The following is a 17,669-nucleotide window of genomic DNA, read 5'->3' on the forward strand; positions in this document are numbered from 1 at the left end:
CTGCTCAAGTAAGGAGTATTTCTCACAAATGAATTTGACGACCAAGCAAAGACCAAACTAAGTCATCACTTAAGTTTCCTGTGGCACTGCACGATGTGATGTCTCCTGCTAGTGTAAAGTTTTAAATGCTCGATTTATCGATGGTTGAAAAATTTCTTCTTCCGCAAATCCATTTGCAAATTCAACCTGCCCTGGTCACTAGCCACAATTAAAAAGAGCCGAACAATTTTATTTACAAGAAATATGACAATTACTACTCTATTAATACTCAATCTCACGCAGCAGAGTTACTCTTTCTTATAAAAGACACGGGGAAATAAAAACAACAAGAAACAACGAAAAATTGAAATTCGAGGAACGAATGATAGCGCGTGAAAACACGCGTGCCATGCGAGTGGCGTCGCGAGTACCCTTGGTAACGCCTTCCTTGCCAGGTTCCAAAGTCATTTCAGCCTAACTTTTATTGTATGCCTGTTCAGATACTTCTTCTATCGAATGCTGCAGCCTAATTAGAGCGGCTTGGAGGGCTAAGAATACAGGGAATAACATGGGTTGCTTGGGTTCGAAGGAGGAGAGTAACGCAAATGAAGAAACCAACGAAAAACCGACGTTCAGTTGGCAAGTTTTATTCTCTAGAAGGAAGGGATGACATTGCTATCGAAGAATCGTAGCCCTTTGATGTCACTTCAATAACTTTCCATTTTTATCACCAATATTTGAATTTTATGTCTTTTTCTTTTTTAATTCTTTGCTTGTATAGGGAAAAAGGTCCCCGCTTAGATCCCAAGGATTACACTATCGGTGATCTGACAGGCGAACTTGCCGCGAAAATGCCTGGCGAAATCAACGGACAGCAGTTCATAATTCAAAACAACAAGGTAAGGTTGATAACGGAGTTCACCTGCCAGGAACTGAAGCTTAATTAGAATGACGAGCTTGCAAGATGGGTGTCAAATAAGATTACTTTGGTCGAATCTTCTGCACTTTACAGTCTACCCGTTCGAGGGCTTCGATCTCTTGAACAAAAAATGAAATTAATACTAGTCGACCAAAGATCAAGTGTATTTGTTCATTTTTTCATCAAAATTGTTCTCAGATCCATTAATTTGATAAAATTCGAAGAAAAAGAAAAATCAAACCATTTGGAAAGATTTTAAACTCGTAAACATTTGTAACAAAATACTCTCATGGATGTACATGTAGTATACTGCCAGTGTCTGTTTGCACTGAGTGATTATTATGGAGGTGAAGGGTTGGGTAGAGAAAAAACTTACATGTATTACAATTGGGGAGGGTGAGGTACCTACCCTGGGGAGATACTGGACAAGTAATGATCCAATTGTCAGTGGAGTAGACTGCGCGGTTTTTGAGTTGAGTTCTTGTCAAAGCATGAAACTTTTGCAGTGCCTCAGAGTGAGCGGTGATATAAATGGGTACAAGCCATTTATCTAGGAAGCATTTAATTTAATGCATCACAACTCTGAAAATGATTTGTGTTTGCAGGATTGTAGGATTTTTGTTTTGGATCACGCAGAAACCATAACAATTGATGACTGTATAAATTGCCAGATCGTGATTGGGCCATGTGCTGGGAGGTCAGGATAATCTAGGTTACTCTTTGTAGTTAAAGCAGGATTAACTATGACATTTGTTTACCACTTTCTAAAAGGAGGCATTTTCAGAAAAATAGGCAAAAGTTGCCGTCAATGATTTCAATTTAATTTTTGTTTTCCTTTTGATCTCGTTATTTAAGGTTAAAGTAAATTTGAAAAAAAAAGTGTGTGCAGCTAGATTTAATAAACTTCCATGTACAAGATGTTATGTGTTAATGCTACATTGATCATTTAATATTTAATTTACTCAATTTAACTGGTTTTTTATTTATTTTTAGTGTATATTTTCGAGATTGTCAAGACTGTAAGGTTTTGGTGGCTTGTCAACAGTTTCGGTAAGTCTAAAAATTAATCTAATTTAATTTAATGTTTTAATGCACTGGTTATTTTATAGGAATTAAAATTTGACACATGTTTTATACTTTAGAACTCGAGATTGCAAGAAAATGGACTTCTTTTTATGTTGTGGTACACAACCTGTGATAGAATCCTCAAAAGGAATGAAGTTTGGCTGTTATCAGTATTATTATCCTGAGTTAGAAGGTCAGTGAGAAAAGCTTAGCAAACTTCTTTTTCTGACATAGAAAAACCCTTGTTTACCCCTGAAGGGATTAAAATGCCATCAGCACACCAATACCCTTATAACTTTGTCACTTACAATTTTGCTAACACTAGATTGTTGGTCGTCATAAGCACTGGGAGGACCTGGGAATTGGCTTTGTGATGGGTTGGTTCTTTCACTTTTGCTAGCCAATCATATAGTTTTGATCACAATCTCTAGATTCAAGTGGAATAAAGTGAAAATGGAAACATTATCACTGCATTTTACACCTCCAACTTCAACACCATCATCTGTCAACTCCAACTCCATCATCAGACTTAACCTGCTCAGAAGGGCTCAGGTCCATGGAAAGAGAGTTATTAATTATTACCAGGACTTCCGTCCAACCCCCATATCCTCTTTCCTTTTGATTCCCACCATTGCGATATGTGATGCAGCTGTATAAAACATGTAAATTAATGCCTGGAACATGCTGCATGTAGTTGAATGACTTCAGTATAGCTGCAACTGATACAATATCAAAAATTTTCAGGCCAGTTTGAGGCAGCAAAACTAAGTTTATACAATAACAACTGGAGCAACATTCATGACTTCACACCAGCTGCAGGAGAAACAACTTGGGGCTTAATTCCAGAGGTAATAATAAAATAACAGCGACAATAAGATTGGGGAAACTTCTAATTTATTTTACAAAATGCATCTTTTTTTAATTCCCTTTAAAGTCATGGTTACCAGGCAATGTACACTTATAGTGTTTTACCAAATTAGTCATTCCTGTCGACAGTGAAGATTTTGGACATTACACTGTAAATCACAATGTCCCTCTAATGTTGAGCCAGATCCTTTTGTTTTCTTTGTGGATTCATATTAGAGAAAAATTTCAAAAAAATCATTAATCAATAAGAAGTAAAATAATAGCTAGTATCATCAGTTTGGAGAGTTAAAAGTTTTATCTTTCCTCTATAGGAGGATGCAACAAATATTGAAACTCTTATACCAACACCAGAACATTACAGAGATAGGAATATATCAAGTGATGCCTCTATGAGTGTTGTTCCACTTACACTTGGATCAAGACGAAAGCCATATGATGAGGTAAATAAAAGATATAATGGGTTATCCAACCAAACACTTCCTAATACACAGTGTTCACCTGTACGTGTAGTATGTTGACAGGAGTGAGAAAGGGGATGGTGGGTTATTATTGGAAATTTTATCACTGCTAGTGATTTCAAGTTTATAGAAAATGACAAATGTTATTCAAATGACCTTTTGAATGTGTGGAAGGGCTTACACTTGGCAAAAGAGGCTTGACAAGCAAATACTCTTTAAAAGTAGTTGATCTCATTTCAAGACATCTTGCTGGTCCAAGCATTTTAGAACTGTTTTTACTTCATTTGTTGTAACATACATGTACCACATGTCTAATTGTGGGCTATATGCCATAAATGACTGGGTGTGCAGGTTAATAGTATATAATTATGTGTTTGATCTGCAAAGATCAAATCTCAGTAATCTGACTTGCTACATACCACTATGACTGTCACATCATTTACACTGGTGCAACATCTGATCATTATATCTAAATGTGTTTGTTATTTTCAGTCATGTCTTGTGGTTTTTTTCCAATATCCTGAAATGAAATCACATGTGAGACGATTGATTTCTGATCAAAGGCACGAGGTATGTTCTCCTCTTTATTGAAAGTAAGGACACTTTTTGCGCATGCTAATTTTGTGCTATGTGTTCACTCCAAAAACTGAAAAACCACACCAACAATGCAGCATAATACACTTTGCATCTACTAATGAATGCCAAAAATGCTACTCACATGTAAGGTGAAGCTAAGAGGCTCAAAGCACTAGTGCACATCAAGTTTTCTTTAGTAAATTTGTGTAAAGTGAGCAAGAGTATTGTTTCTCCCCTGAATGGGATGCCAGACCATCAAAAGGTACCCCCGCCTCATCTCCCCCCCCCCCCCCCCCACATCTTCTTCAAGGCTTAGTGGTCAGGCTCTCCTGACGGGTTTTCATCACCCATTTCAACTCTCTTAGAGAAGAAATTCTCCAATGTCTAATTCAAACACAGACTGACCCATGCAGGTCTCAAACGTGCACCTTTTGATGCGAATTCCAGAGGACTAACTTTAAGTCCACTGTTTCTTTTTCCAACAGCTACCTACTTTTACTGTGATATTGTCAAGCATTTAATTTAAATCTCGTTTTGTTTGTAGAGAAATCAAGTGCTTGTCCAAACCAAGGAAGTTAGTATGAAACCAGACGACGTAGCCAGAATATTTCAATCAGAAGAATATAGAGCTGCTGCAGATAGTGGTTTGTATACTTTGTAAAACTGGAATTTTAATTTTCATAGGCAGGGTTGTTGAGTTTGGTCTTTAAGGGAACTCAAACTTCTCTCTTCAGGGGATAGAAGTTTGTCAACTGTTAAAATTTAGTTTTAGGGTAGTAATTCCTAGGCAGAGAACATAATGGTCCTAAATTTGGATAATAGCAACTTCTTTTTTTCGTCGAGCTTAGTCAGAAGCCTTGTTAAATAATTAAAATTTGTTTGTAAGAGTATCATAGATGACAAGGTCAGGCGTATTTTCAAGCGTCAATAAAGACCCTCTGATAGGAAATTACGGAATTACAGTTGGTTATCTCGTCTTCGTTTGCCCATCCGTTACTTTCCATGCACGCATTTCCCGCCTCTTGAAATGGCTTATAATGGCGTGACCCAGCCAATCTACAGGTAGCCGGCGAGCAGGCTCGCGGGCTTCTCGGCGTTTACGAGGGGTCTGCACCAGATCTCTCGCAGACCTACCACCGGCGGATGCTCATGCGGCAAGGTCATTAAGGTTATCTAAAGAGCGTATAAACGCTACTGAACGAAATACCCTACTTTTTATTTAAAGAAAATTGCTTTATTTTTTTTCAAAGATGACTGACGACTATTCTGTGATTTCTTTTCTAGGTCCGGTTATCGGATTGGAGTTCAATGGAAAGGACTGTGTACAAAATACTGAGGATGCGCTTAATCAGATATGTGATCGCTCACTTGCAAGTATATACTTCTCATCAACTCCTGAGAAAGCATTACATGACATCGATGCGTTCTATAATTTTGTTGACTTGTCTATGAGTTAGGACAACGCCACTAAACCCAAAGTACGAACATTTATTTGTTTTTACTGAACCTGTGCGTTACCTCGCACCCAAGGGAATGCTAGATAGCGTGCTGGACTAAAGAGTAACCTATGGATCGAGACAGCGAAGCGTTTTAAAACAGAAGTTATCCAACTTTTTTTTTTTAAGGTTTGGGATTATTAATTTATCTGTGTACACAGTTTGCAAAGTATAGATCTCGGAAAATGTTCATAGCATTATGTAAAATCGTTCAAAAATCTTTTTTTTCTTATTTATTTTATGGCTCTAAAACACGCAGAGTTTTAATTTTCTTCACCGTAGTTGTGCTTGAGGAACCTCAATTCTAAGCGGTTGGGAATCATAGGAAAGAAGTCCGAAACCATTCTAATCATTCTATTTTGCCTAACCGAGTCACATGTAGTAGCTATACGGTTAGTTTTACCCATTAGTTGTGTTGATGAGCGACTTCGCTGGATGAAATATTTGAGCTAGATACGTTTTGATGTATCAAACTTGTGACTGGGAGGGGTGGGTATGTCTCCTTCTCATGTTCCTCGCGGTTTAAGGCTTATCGTCTCGTGTCATGAATAATATGGGTCTTCCTTGAGAAGAGAACAGCAACCCGAAGACAGTGAAGCTCATTTTGACACATGTGGCTATTACCAGTCGGTCGAAGACCACTTTTTTCTTTTCTGCCACTGAAACTATACACTGAGAAGATAGATACTGCTAGGGGCAAAGAACTTCAGTCTGACTCTGGCGTCTCAAAAATCTCTGCAGCTTATACCTCAAGTTAGTCGAGTTATAAAAATAACATAAATTTCAATAGTGGCCGTATTGTTTGAATATCATGTAATCACCTCAGTTATGTTACAATATATTTTTTTAACTTTATATTTGCATCTCTCGAGTTTCTATCAAAGCTACCACGTGCATGGCATAAAGTTAGCAAATGTAAAATAATTTCTGTTATTGTCACTGTTGTTTTTAACGATGATCAGTGTTTGACCAGCTCTGGTGCCCAGCGAACAAACATCGTTGTAGTTTGTAACTTGAAATTTGAGGAATAAATTATAGCAATTTTCATGCCATGAAATCTTTTCCCCTTTCGAAATATAAACATTGCGTGACGAGGTAACTGAAGGTTTGCATTATTGTAAAAGCTAGGATAGATTACGAACGAAGCTATTAAAAAATATACCATGTTTTATTAAATTTTATTGCCATTGACAACATTGTGTTATTCATATCCACATTCGCTTCCTTTCGTTAGTAAATTTTCAGCGCAGTAAACAAAGAGATAACAAAACGAAATAAATTACAGTTCACTACGATTTGTTCTTCGTCTTGTTTCGTTTCTTTGTTAAAGGTCCATTTAGTTCCGTATCTGATGAATACTCTGTTATCCTCTTCTTCGCTTTCACCGATTTCTTCTCCCCACCCCTACGGGAGAAAGGTTCAGAATAGTTCAGCGCAGGAGACAACTGACAATTGAACAAATGTATAAACTAGTTTGGTAGGATTTTGAGTAGATTGAAAACCCTATTTCACGTAGCTGTCATTTGCAATGCAAACCCTTTCACGAGCCACTCTCCCTTATATCTTTCTTTCCTTTCCCATCAAGTTACTTAATATATACCAAGGCAAACCCCTCAATTGATTCGTTCGTTCAACCAGGTCATTGATCACATGCGTATGCGATTGTTCGTTTCTTTTGTTTGATTGCCTTTTTTCAAAAGTTACCGGTGAATCACCGAGAGGAGTTTGAGGGTTAATTGAAAGGAACAAAAAAAACACGTTTCTCTATTTCTAATTACCCTCCGTCTTATTCTGTGTAGAACAAAACAGAACAGTATCAAGAAAACAGGTGTTGTGAACAGAGAAAACTGCTCTTTTGCTAAGGCTGTTTTGTAGACACCCAACTATCTTGAGAGAAATTCAAGGAAATATGTTGTAGTTTGAAGGCAGTATTAGTTACTGGAGAGTTGGAAGGAAGCAGATTACTTTATACACTTATCTTCACTGAATTCAAACTGCGAGTTGGGAATAAAAAACAATAAAATCTCTCGCAGCCATTATCTGAGATGTAACTTATCCCACCCCACACTTTCGTTTTGAGGCATAAGGGGAACTCAAAGCGTTGCGTGACAACCTAGAGAAAGGCTACGAAAGAAACGAACAAAAAAGAGAATCTCAAACCTTTTCCGCTTTTGTGCTCTAGGTTGCTTCTTGGATTGAAACAATTCTTTTGGTGCCTCTCTGAGGCCAAAACTTTTCGCGACATGTCCCAGGTGAAGATTCTTCACATGAAAGATGTGTTTTAGATTGCTGGGGTATGTAGCATAGGCTCTGACAAAAGACTGGTATGCTGCAACGCAGAGGAAATACTTAATGGTCAGTTTGACATACGATTGAATGTTCTCGGCGCTCAATGAGTTCACGGGGCGCGAGGACAGCGCACAGCGAAATATCAGGCGGTTCCTCACACAACCTGTCTCAAATCTTCCTTCTTTGTTCGCTCTGAGCTTCCATCGCGCCCCGTTAACTAACGGAACACCTTGAACAGGCTCGATAACTAAAAGCATGGTCGGATAGCCAATCCTAACTGTGTAAGGTTCTTTACAAATGCGCACACCATTGGAACGATATGCTCACATTAACTTTAGCAAATGCCCAGGATTAGCGGTTTTCCGATATGATCACAGGAAACCCTTGGGATGGCGAACATACACACATTCCGCAACGTCTCCGCGTGCTAACTCTTTATACACGTGTAAGAAGTATATATTTGAGGTAGCAGTAATATGATGCGATTTGAAACTTTTGTCTTTCCTGGTGCAATTTCAGTAACATAAGACATAGTTAGATTTGAGGAAGATCCGAGTATGAAACACAAAATATTACCTGTCTTGGCAGCTTTCAAACAGAGATCATTCGAAAGAACATAGTCCTCGAATGAATTCTGTAATTCAGTAGCTGATTCCTGAGCTTTTTGATCAACATACTGAAGTAAAAAAATAATAATTAAGAATAGATAAGGAAATTAATAATCAAAAAATCCATTGGTTGCTGTTAAGCTACCAGAAGGGAAAAAGGCTCAGAAGATTCACAAAATACATTGAAACCTCAAATCAGCGAATCCGATGATAAGCAGACACCAGCCCAAGTACCACATTTCTCCTTCTCTTCACATTTACTGTAAAATGGACTTTTCATGACGAAAAACTCCATTGAATAGACACGGATACCAACATTAAACTTTTATGGGACAGCTTGATGAATAATTTGATTTCAGTAGCACTTACAATTTCAGTCCAAGGTTACATCTTTTTTAATGAATTTTCTTCATCTTGTTTGATTTTTTGCTGTTGATGTTTGTTTGATTTTTTGTAATACATTTATTCCGGTAGTTAATCATACTATCAACCCGGAACGACCAGATTTAAAAAATATTTGATCACCCTCAATGTTCCGTTTGCGGCTTTAAAAGTAAAATAGCGTTTTGCAATTATCTAAATTTTGACGTCACAGACACCAACAAGAGTCCTGTTGTTTTATAGTACTTACCTTCGCTGTCTTCAGCTTCGCGTCTCCTGAGGATACTGCGAGCGTTTTAAGGACGTCGTTAACGAGCAGTTCTTCTGGACTACAACGTACGCAAAAAATAAAACAAATTAGCTGTATATTACTTTTTCAATTAAATTTCTTGTTTATGCATTAATTTACTAATGTTGCTTTACGAATTATTTCCTACTGAAGTATTTGTAACTTTCACGTCGGAGTTGGGGAAGCTTAAAAATTAACCATGATTTTTCTGTGTCGCTTGAATGTTGCAATGATTCACCCAGATGGCAAACAAGTCTCATACATTAACATTCTCGTTTTTCAGCCCGGAAGGAGCTTCTATGCACTATTCTATCGTGTGGAGACAGTGTTACTTAGTTATAAAAAAAAGAGCACTTCTCGATTAAGAGCAATAAAGCAAACACCAAACAAATTAGACAAGCCAATCACAGCGAAGGATGAAATCACAAGAAGCCAATGAGAACACAGACTTAAAACTAGCAAACTGCGCGGGAGAACCCGACTAGCCAAATCGCAATTGCTTTTATTATAGCACCTGATTGGTTGAGAGGTTCGAGTTTTCAGGACCAATCGCCGAGCGAAGTAAAGCAAAACCATTACAATCGCTGATAGCAACCCTTTATACAAACCTGATTCCATGCTGTTTCAAAATGTCCAAGTACTCGACCTAGAATGAAATGTTGGTTGACTAAGATTGTATTGCCTTCGTTTACATAAGAGTGTACATCAAGATAGAACGCGTGGTCGGAGACGAACGGATTTAACAAAAATTATAAGAAACTTGCAGCTTCAGATGGGGGAGCAAAAGGGGAAAACATACTCCAAGCCTTTTCGTTAAGGATGCTTTAATGGAGAAACGTTAAGAACTGACTCAACTGAGTGTCTTCGTTTAATGTTACTTATTCTACACACACTTCCTTCTACATGATAATTTCATCAGCTCAAAATAAAAAGTAAAACTTACCTCTGCGGGAGTCAAAAAAAGGAGGGCGTTCCCTTTCAGTCCGATTCTTGCCGTTCGACCAACCCTGTGCACATAGTCTGCTGGGTTCCCTGGAGTATTGTACTAGAAACATAATTAATCAAACCAGTCAGACAGTGATCCAAAAATAATAAAAGAGGCTTACTTAGCCCAGAAACAGCATAAAAGATAAATTCAATCCATTAATTCGAAAGTGTTGAGCTGCGAAATTGAGAGAAAGTGCATTGCAATTACACTCATACTTTCATGGCCAATTCCTTTGTCTCCTCAAGAAATTGTGACATGCGTGACAAAGTAGCCATATATGGTCATTTTTAATCGTTAAACAAAGCCTGCTTAACTTTAAGTTGATCCGCTTTTCTTGATACGGAACGCATGCGCGGCTAAAATAAAAACAACAACGGGAAAGATCCTATTTGTATTTATACCTGAAGTATCCAATTGACATGAGGCAAATCCAATCCTCTTGCTGCCACATCCTAATATACAAAACATAAGTTAACTTGGTTATAAAGCATGAAGTGAGCAAGAAAAAGGCTCGTTTGCTCTTCTTTGAACTAAAATAAGGAAAACATAATCATCTTTTTTCAGTCTCAGTTCCAGCTCCGACTCGACTGATCCAATTTCCCATCTTGCGTCTAAACATACTTACAGGAAATTTCAGTTTGCTAAAGTTTCCTTTCCATCACTACACCTCAACAGGCGTAGTTGTGGTACACATTAAAACTATTTCTATTGATACAGGCCCCTGAGGATACCAGCCGTCGAGCTCAATGAGCTTCCCGGCCTAAGTAAAGTTTTACTTAACTTTACTACAAAAGACTAGAAATCAAGCAACAAATAGTCAACCTACTGTACAAAACAGAATCCCTCTTGTTGCGCCACTGAAACTTTTGAACACTGAAGTCCTTTCCTGCGAAAAACCAAACGGCAAAATACTGTTTACTTTAAGTTTCAGGAAATTTGAGATTCCGTTAAATCTATTCTGATTGGCCAACTTGAATAATTTGGCCTTGGGCTGGATCCGCCCAAGAATAGACAAAAAGGAAAAAAATTAATGAATGACTTCTCAAATAATGAACTCAAAGTCTCTGCTTTCTCTTACCGACTGAGACATGCTTCCATGAAGTTTAAAGAATACAAGGCGTAACTCTAACAAAATAAAAGCAAGCAAAATCAAAAGATGCTCATGTCAATGTCAGACAATATAAATGTCGTCTACTTGCAGCAAAAAAGAAAACGAAAGGTTTAAGAGTAGTGCATTAACCCTGCTGGGTCAAAAAGGGAAACAAAATAACCAAATTACTCACTGGCCACAGAAGAAAAAGACTTCTCAAAAAGGTCGCAGTGAAAATCCACTGAGTCCCGGCTTGACATAAAAACAATCATCTTCGTGGCAGTTGATTCCTACAAAACGAAAAGGCAAGTTCAAGGATGGAAAAGAGGCAGCACGTGTACGTTACTTGCACAGTTAAATATGGATATGTGCGTACGTCACAACAAACCTAGTTCATGATGGGAAGAACAAAGACGCGGGGTGGCGACGAGGTTGATCGTAATACTCTGAGTTACTTTACTCTACAGAGAAATTTCACAATGGCAACTGTACAAAAGTCAATCAATACCTCTTTTTGTTTTTTCCACAGCATAAACGCTGCTAATGTCACCAAGCGCAGTTTGCTGGGAACGATAATGAAGAATTGTTTCAATTGTTGAGGAGTTGTAAAACTGACATCACTTGAGCTCTGAAGAGGAAAAAAATGAATACAGTTGAAATAATTCTCCCAAAGATATTTTATTCCCAAAAATTTAATGAAGGTTGATGGCCTGCAGAGAATGCAAGAACAAACCAAGCCGCGCGTAGAATAACCAACACTACCGAACTGCTGGCGTGTACAGCAACATCTAGGCACGGGCCTACAGCGATTTTTTCCTTAATGGCATTTACATGTGTGTTGTAAATAAATGTCGCGCGTGTAAGAGAGGAAGGCGAAAGGAAGTTAAAAAACTGTCATATAAGGAAATTTCGTACACTTTACAAGGCAGTTTCACCAACGAGCCCTTACCTGTGCGTTACTTGCCTCTTTGTTTTCGCCGCCTCCATCTTCTGTCGTAACATCAATAGATAGAGGATTGTAAAGACTAATTCCCGCCAGTCTCTCAACTCCTGTGGGGGGGGGGGGGGGGGAAATTAAATTCAATGTACTTTTTAAAAGAGTGTGTGGGTAATCTGAGATTGAGTTGGTTTTTGTCTACTTCGCTCAGGATTAATCCAGAGAACTTCTGCTACCTTCTAAACCAATCAGATACAACTTCAGCTGAAACCAATTGCGAGTGGGTCACGCTCGTTTACTCGCGCTTTGAATGGTTTGAGTTCTCGATGGTTTTTGTGACAGATTCCGTTCCTATGATTAGTTTCACATCAACTCGCTCAAGTGTGTTACAACAAAAGAAGACATTTTTGTGAGAAAAACACACCTTCATTGAGTGTTGCGGAAAGCAGAACAGTCTGACATCTTACACCGCTAAGTAGAGAATCCTTAACAGCAGTCAGAATGGATGACACGTCCTTTTCAAAACCGAGGTCTGACAACCTACAACAAATAGAAATATCAATTAGTCCTGATAAATAGCAATCTTGGGCCAGAGCACGCCAATTGTTGCAATGATAACTTGCTTCTTGTAACACAGACAATTTGTGTTTACGTCTTCGTCCTAGAGATGAATTTGTTCTCACGAAATGTCTTCAAACTGGTTTGAATTTGCTTGATGAAAAACATCTTTTCTCGGAAGCAGCGCTTACGATGCAGGTTAACGCCGAAATCTGCCATAGGAGAAGAAAAGAACCTGGAACATGAGTGGATTCTCGGACAAAGAATAGGTCTGTACCTGTCGGCTTCATCAAGGATGATCCACCGAAGTCTCTTCAACTCCAAACTTTTGGTTTTCTAAAAGAAAAAAAAAAACAAGGTGACACGAAGTCAAGCATCTGACTAAGTGATATCACCATAATCTCCTCTATTTCCTAAGGTTGTTTTGTGAACAACTCTCAGTCGCTCAGAACTAAAAAGACGCTTGTTTTAAGCAGCTGCAACCAGATTTAGACAATCGCGACGAGAGTGAAATTTTAGTTCTAACTTCCATTTAACGGCTAGCGAGTAATTTAGCTACAATTCATATCAGCGTTTTACAGAAATTTTCGGAACATCTTCGGATGCCTCAAAAGCGTCAGAAAGTTATCTACAGCGTTTGCCATGTACACAGGAAAATTTTCGGAAATTCGAGTGCATTAACATAGGAAGGGAAATCTCTTGGACCTCAGTTGCATCGAAAAATAGTCCGAAGGTCTACTCGGACAATACGTTAATAGGTTTACACATAACAGGCATATGACTGGGATTTTACAATACTGCTAGATAGCTTTCAGCTTGGAGAACTTTAGAGATCAGAGTAACTGTATGTCAAGCAACTTACTTCAATATGATCCAGTAGTCTTCCCGGAGTTGCGACAAGAACATTAACACCTTTTCTTAATCTGAGAATAAAGACCCATGATACTCAAGTCAAGAGGATTCTTTTTGATGCTCATTAACTTCAATGTTTACGAAATGTAACCAGACTGGGAAAGAGTGAGAAAAAAAACACTCATTACATATCTACCTGGCTTTCTCCGATTTTCGTTTTTCTCCTCCAGTAACTACTCCTGGCACAACCCACTGAAATGGCTATAAAAGAAAACAATGATGTTTAAGTTAAAGGGCTCTCAATGGCAATAAGAATACTTATAGCAGGGCTTTCAGTTACTTTATCCATGAAGCTCACGATGATGAAATATGCCGCTGTGCCCGCAAAAGGGGCTGTGAGGGGAAACACAAGAGCAGGCTAAACAGATGGCTGTAAGAGGTCCTATAGGCAGCAATAGACTGTTATAAACTGGCTTTTATTGACAACCTGGTTATTGCATACTAAAGTATACTAAAGCATACTAAAGAATGAACTACGAAGTTATGAGACCCTGTTGCAAAGAAGAAGCTGCAGGCAAGTAAAGCAATACTGTCATTTTACACAAACTCGTTTTAACAAAAAAAAAAACAAAAAAAAAAACAATATTGAATAAAACGAATACAATTTTTTTAACACAAGCAAAAGAAAACTGCATATTACACAATGCAAGTAAGAAAACATAGTGTGCCTTTGTGCAAGTATGAGACATACCTTTACAAGTCTCTGCAGCACATTGAAGCTTTGTATGGCAAGCTACAGTAACAAGAAAAATTAAGAAATCATAAGGTTGGCATGCCTATAACGAAATCAAAATAGTTGATAATTATAATTCAATTACTAAATGGCCCTCACCATTACAATTACAATTGATTTTCATATTATGTATAACAGTAAATAATAATTATTAATAATGTATGAAAATGTATGCATCTGTCTACAAAAAAATTAATTCCTATGATATGTGCAATGACTACCTCTCTTGTGGGGACCAAGATCACTGCATAAGGACCATCACTTCTCTAAAGAACGACAAAAAACCGAGACTGTGCAAGGAGAGATCTTCATTAAAAGGTAAATTAGGATGAAACAACATAAAACCATTATAGTCATCAAACCAATGCAAATGACTTTATAAAAATAACGATCTAATTTGCACTGAGAAGACAGCAGTTTGCATTTATTGAACTACAATATTTTCATTAGTCACTTACAGAAATTTTTGGAGCGATACTCTGTAGTGAGTGTATCACAGGCACTGCATAAGTGAGAGTTTTTCCTAAAAATAACAGTAACATATAAGTTAATTAATTCAATATCACTATTACAAAATATAGGTCATTGGCTGCTGATTTGAGACAGCATTAATCATTTTATCAGAAATGGGGACAATGATGAGATGGACCCCCCTTAAATTTATAAAAAAATATCCAATTTAAAGTTCATCTATCAAATATACATGATACCTGCTTCTGAGTTGAAAAAGGGTACTTTTCAAGAACAATTTGGCACATTTATAAGACCTTACCTGTTCCTGTTTTCGATTTCACAAAAACATCCCTTCCTTCGATTAACAGGGGAATGGTAGCTTTTTGAACACTTAAAGCAAGAAAATAATTACATTTAAAAGATTAACTTTCCTTGAACATATGAAAAATTCTCATGAAAATTTAGTTTTGACCACACTGTTTATAATAGTTCAGCATACATTTCAAACAAACATTCATATTTTGATGCTATTATAAATACCTCAGAGCAAAATAAACCTGAATTTGAAATATCTTTATATTCTGTACCTTGTCATGGTGGTGAGTTTCAAATTATTTTCAAGATTGGAAATCTATAAATAGAAAGCAAAACACAATTAACCATAACATGAAAATTTTGACATTCCCCCACACCCAAGAACTAACCACAAACAATTCTGTAAAGGGAATTAAGTACACCTAATAAAACTATAAGAACCAGTCAGTTTCAGAGAAATCAAGTTCTGTTCAAAGTGTGTTTTTAATCATGGCTTGTCTTTTGTTTCCTGGCCCCCTTTCAAAAATGTTTGTAATTAGTTTACCAACAACTGAGCAATGTTTCATCATTTACATCATGATATCTTTAAAATAACTAAAAGTTAGTTATAATATTACATATCAAATAATTATGCATGTCTTACCATGAAAGGAGAAACATCTAAGTCACTAAATTTTTCAGCAGAAAAAACATTTTCACATGATGTCCCATCTGCACTGGATGATTCATTACTACAACAATAAAACTATGTGTCAATTATAATTGTGCTTCATGCCATTATACAACTTCATGTATGTCAAACAAACACAGCCTGAACAGACATACAAAATATACAGAAGGTACTTAGTTGGCCTGCTTATCCAAGTACTTCATATAAACAAACTTCCTCAAAAGATAGTCAAGGGCATGGTACACAGTGACAGAAAATTTTGTCATCCCCAATATAATTAAGCTTTGGAACATCTCATTTTGTGTTTGAAATGTATTCACTTTACTACTGAGATGAGAGAACTTATTTTAAGAGGTGTGATGTAAACCAGGGCCATTAATGATAGGTGTCCACCAAACTTGTACTTATACCTATAAGAGGATTAGCCAAAACTGCAATTAAAACCAACCTTGCCAGTAATGTGGGTATTTCTGGATTGTAGTTAAACAAACTTGAAATGACCTGTTATATATATTGAAAAAAAGTAAATCTCAGAAATGGTTTGGTTTGCTATTCCTGAAACAAAAAATATGTCTATTAAAATTGAATGCATGTACTGAGCTAACTGCATTTCAAAATTGACAGTTACTTCTATAATTACCTGAAATTTCTTCTTTGATTGTCTTCGAGGAAGGATGCCATTTTGAGTTGCAAAAGATCGTTTAATTTCATTCTAAGGATCACAGAAATTAACAATCAGTGGGCACAATAATGGTTACTTGGACTAACCATGATTTTTTAACTATTTTGAAACCTTGAAAACAATATATATAACTGAAAATAGATTTCTCACATACACTGCACCTTCTCTTGCATATTATTGGTAGCCTTTTGTAGCTAGCTAAGATAAAGTAAGCATAGATTTAGAGGCAGACCACCAGACTTTTAGTAAAAACTGTAGCGTTACTAGGCCTATATTCTCATCATTATTCATTTCAATACACCAAATCTATTTCCCTGGAACCACACACTGACATAAACTCAGCTGTGCTGTTAAACCCTATCCGAAAAACCTCATTGCTCATCCATTAGAGGGTTGTGATAGCAGTAACAAGATTTTGCCGCATGAATGAAAGAGACGTACATTTGCTGAAGTTCTTTTTTCCTCCTCAGATCCTTGGATGGGCTTATTTGGAAAAGGTGTAGATCTCCTCTGAGGGTGTTGTAATGGCTTAGCAGATACAGAAGCTGCGTTCTTGTGAAAGGTTCCCCTCACATGTGGCCTTAGATATTGTTGTCTTTTCTGTAACTTTCTTTCTTTCCACTAGGAAGAAAAGGAATGGATAAACACCAGGCTAATCTGATGAATTAAGTTTGATTCAAAAGAAGATCGCGATGTCCAAAGAAGGTCTACTTGCACGCTGGTACACGTGGGCATGGATTCCTAGAAAACCTTGCTTTTTAAAGGATATATTTAGGAAGATAATTTACCTTCGATTTTGTATCTTTACTTTCCCGATAAATTTCTTTATCCCCTTCACCATTAGAGCAAAGATTTAAAAGCAGTCCGTCATCAGCCATGGTTTCAAGCTGTAAAAGGTTGACTACTCTCGACCACCATGTTTATAAATATTATCTTAGATCGTCACGTGGAACTCAAAACGATAAAGCGGTCTTTGGCAAATCCGTCTTTTACTTCATGTAAAGTACGCTGGAGTTTATCGCCATGAGATAGCTTGTCCGCCCATTCTCAATGTGCTTTCATAAATAAACTCTCTACCACTGTAACCTTATCAGCTTACGGCTACCATTAGTTCGCTCTGTCAAGCAACCCTGTGAAAAACAGCACTAAATGTAACGAAACATAGAGATTGGCCAGCTATGACAACAACAACAGCCCATTTAGGCGAGTACCAACCGATGCCGATGACAAACTGCTTGTTATTTCCAAAGCTGGTGGTCCGAATGGGAAAAAACTATGCATGAGGTCTTTTCCTGCGGGTTCCCTATTTTCCTCTTTGCCGCGAATGGCGCGGAAAAAGAAAATCAAAACCACAGTCCTCCGTCTCGTATAGAAAGGCGTAACCGGTTCTGAGCGCGCGATTAG

General features: G+C 37.4%; 2 protein-coding genes across 2 annotated transcripts; one reads left to right on the forward strand and one right to left on the reverse strand.

Moving 5' to 3' along the window:
* The first annotated feature begins 429 nt into the window (after positions 1 to 429).
* Positions 430 to 6,655, forward strand: LOC113666027 (protein XRP2). Its single transcript, XM_027181773.2, has 10 exons — positions 430 to 618; positions 761 to 878; positions 1,504 to 1,595; positions 1,892 to 1,948; positions 2,041 to 2,156; positions 2,708 to 2,811; positions 3,142 to 3,270; positions 3,781 to 3,858; positions 4,409 to 4,508; positions 5,149 to 6,655. Exons 1-10 carry the CDS (start codon positions 548 to 550, stop codon positions 5,319 to 5,321), a joined length of 1,038 nt encoding a protein of 345 aa, XP_027037574.2. The 5' UTR covers positions 430 to 547; the 3' UTR covers positions 5,322 to 6,655.
* LOC113666026 (ATP-dependent DNA helicase DDX31) lies at positions 6,510 to 17,395 on the reverse strand. Its single transcript, XM_027181772.2, has 26 exons — positions 17,054 to 17,395; positions 16,707 to 16,886; positions 16,224 to 16,295; positions 16,032 to 16,084; positions 15,557 to 15,644; positions 15,186 to 15,229; positions 14,918 to 14,988; positions 14,604 to 14,668; positions 14,367 to 14,411; positions 14,104 to 14,145; positions 13,549 to 13,613; positions 13,363 to 13,423; positions 12,778 to 12,836; positions 12,367 to 12,482; positions 11,955 to 12,055; positions 11,514 to 11,633; positions 11,199 to 11,295; positions 10,994 to 11,040; positions 10,742 to 10,801; positions 10,317 to 10,367; positions 9,871 to 9,972; positions 9,536 to 9,573; positions 8,889 to 8,967; positions 8,226 to 8,325; positions 7,521 to 7,689; positions 6,510 to 6,764 (listed from the first exon to the last, which is right to left on the reverse strand). The coding sequence occupies exons 1-26, from the start codon at positions 17,141 to 17,143 to the stop codon at positions 6,650 to 6,652; spliced, it is 2,130 nt and encodes a 709-aa protein (XP_027037573.2). The 5' UTR covers positions 17,144 to 17,395; the 3' UTR covers positions 6,510 to 6,649.
* Between the last annotated feature and the right edge of the window lie 274 nt (positions 17,396 to 17,669).

This window comes from Pocillopora damicornis, chromosome 3 (genome assembly GCF_964200805.1).
Source record: "Pocillopora damicornis chromosome 3, jaPocDami1.2, whole genome shotgun sequence".
Classification (NCBI taxonomy): Eukaryota; Metazoa; Cnidaria; class Anthozoa; order Scleractinia; family Pocilloporidae; genus Pocillopora; species Pocillopora damicornis.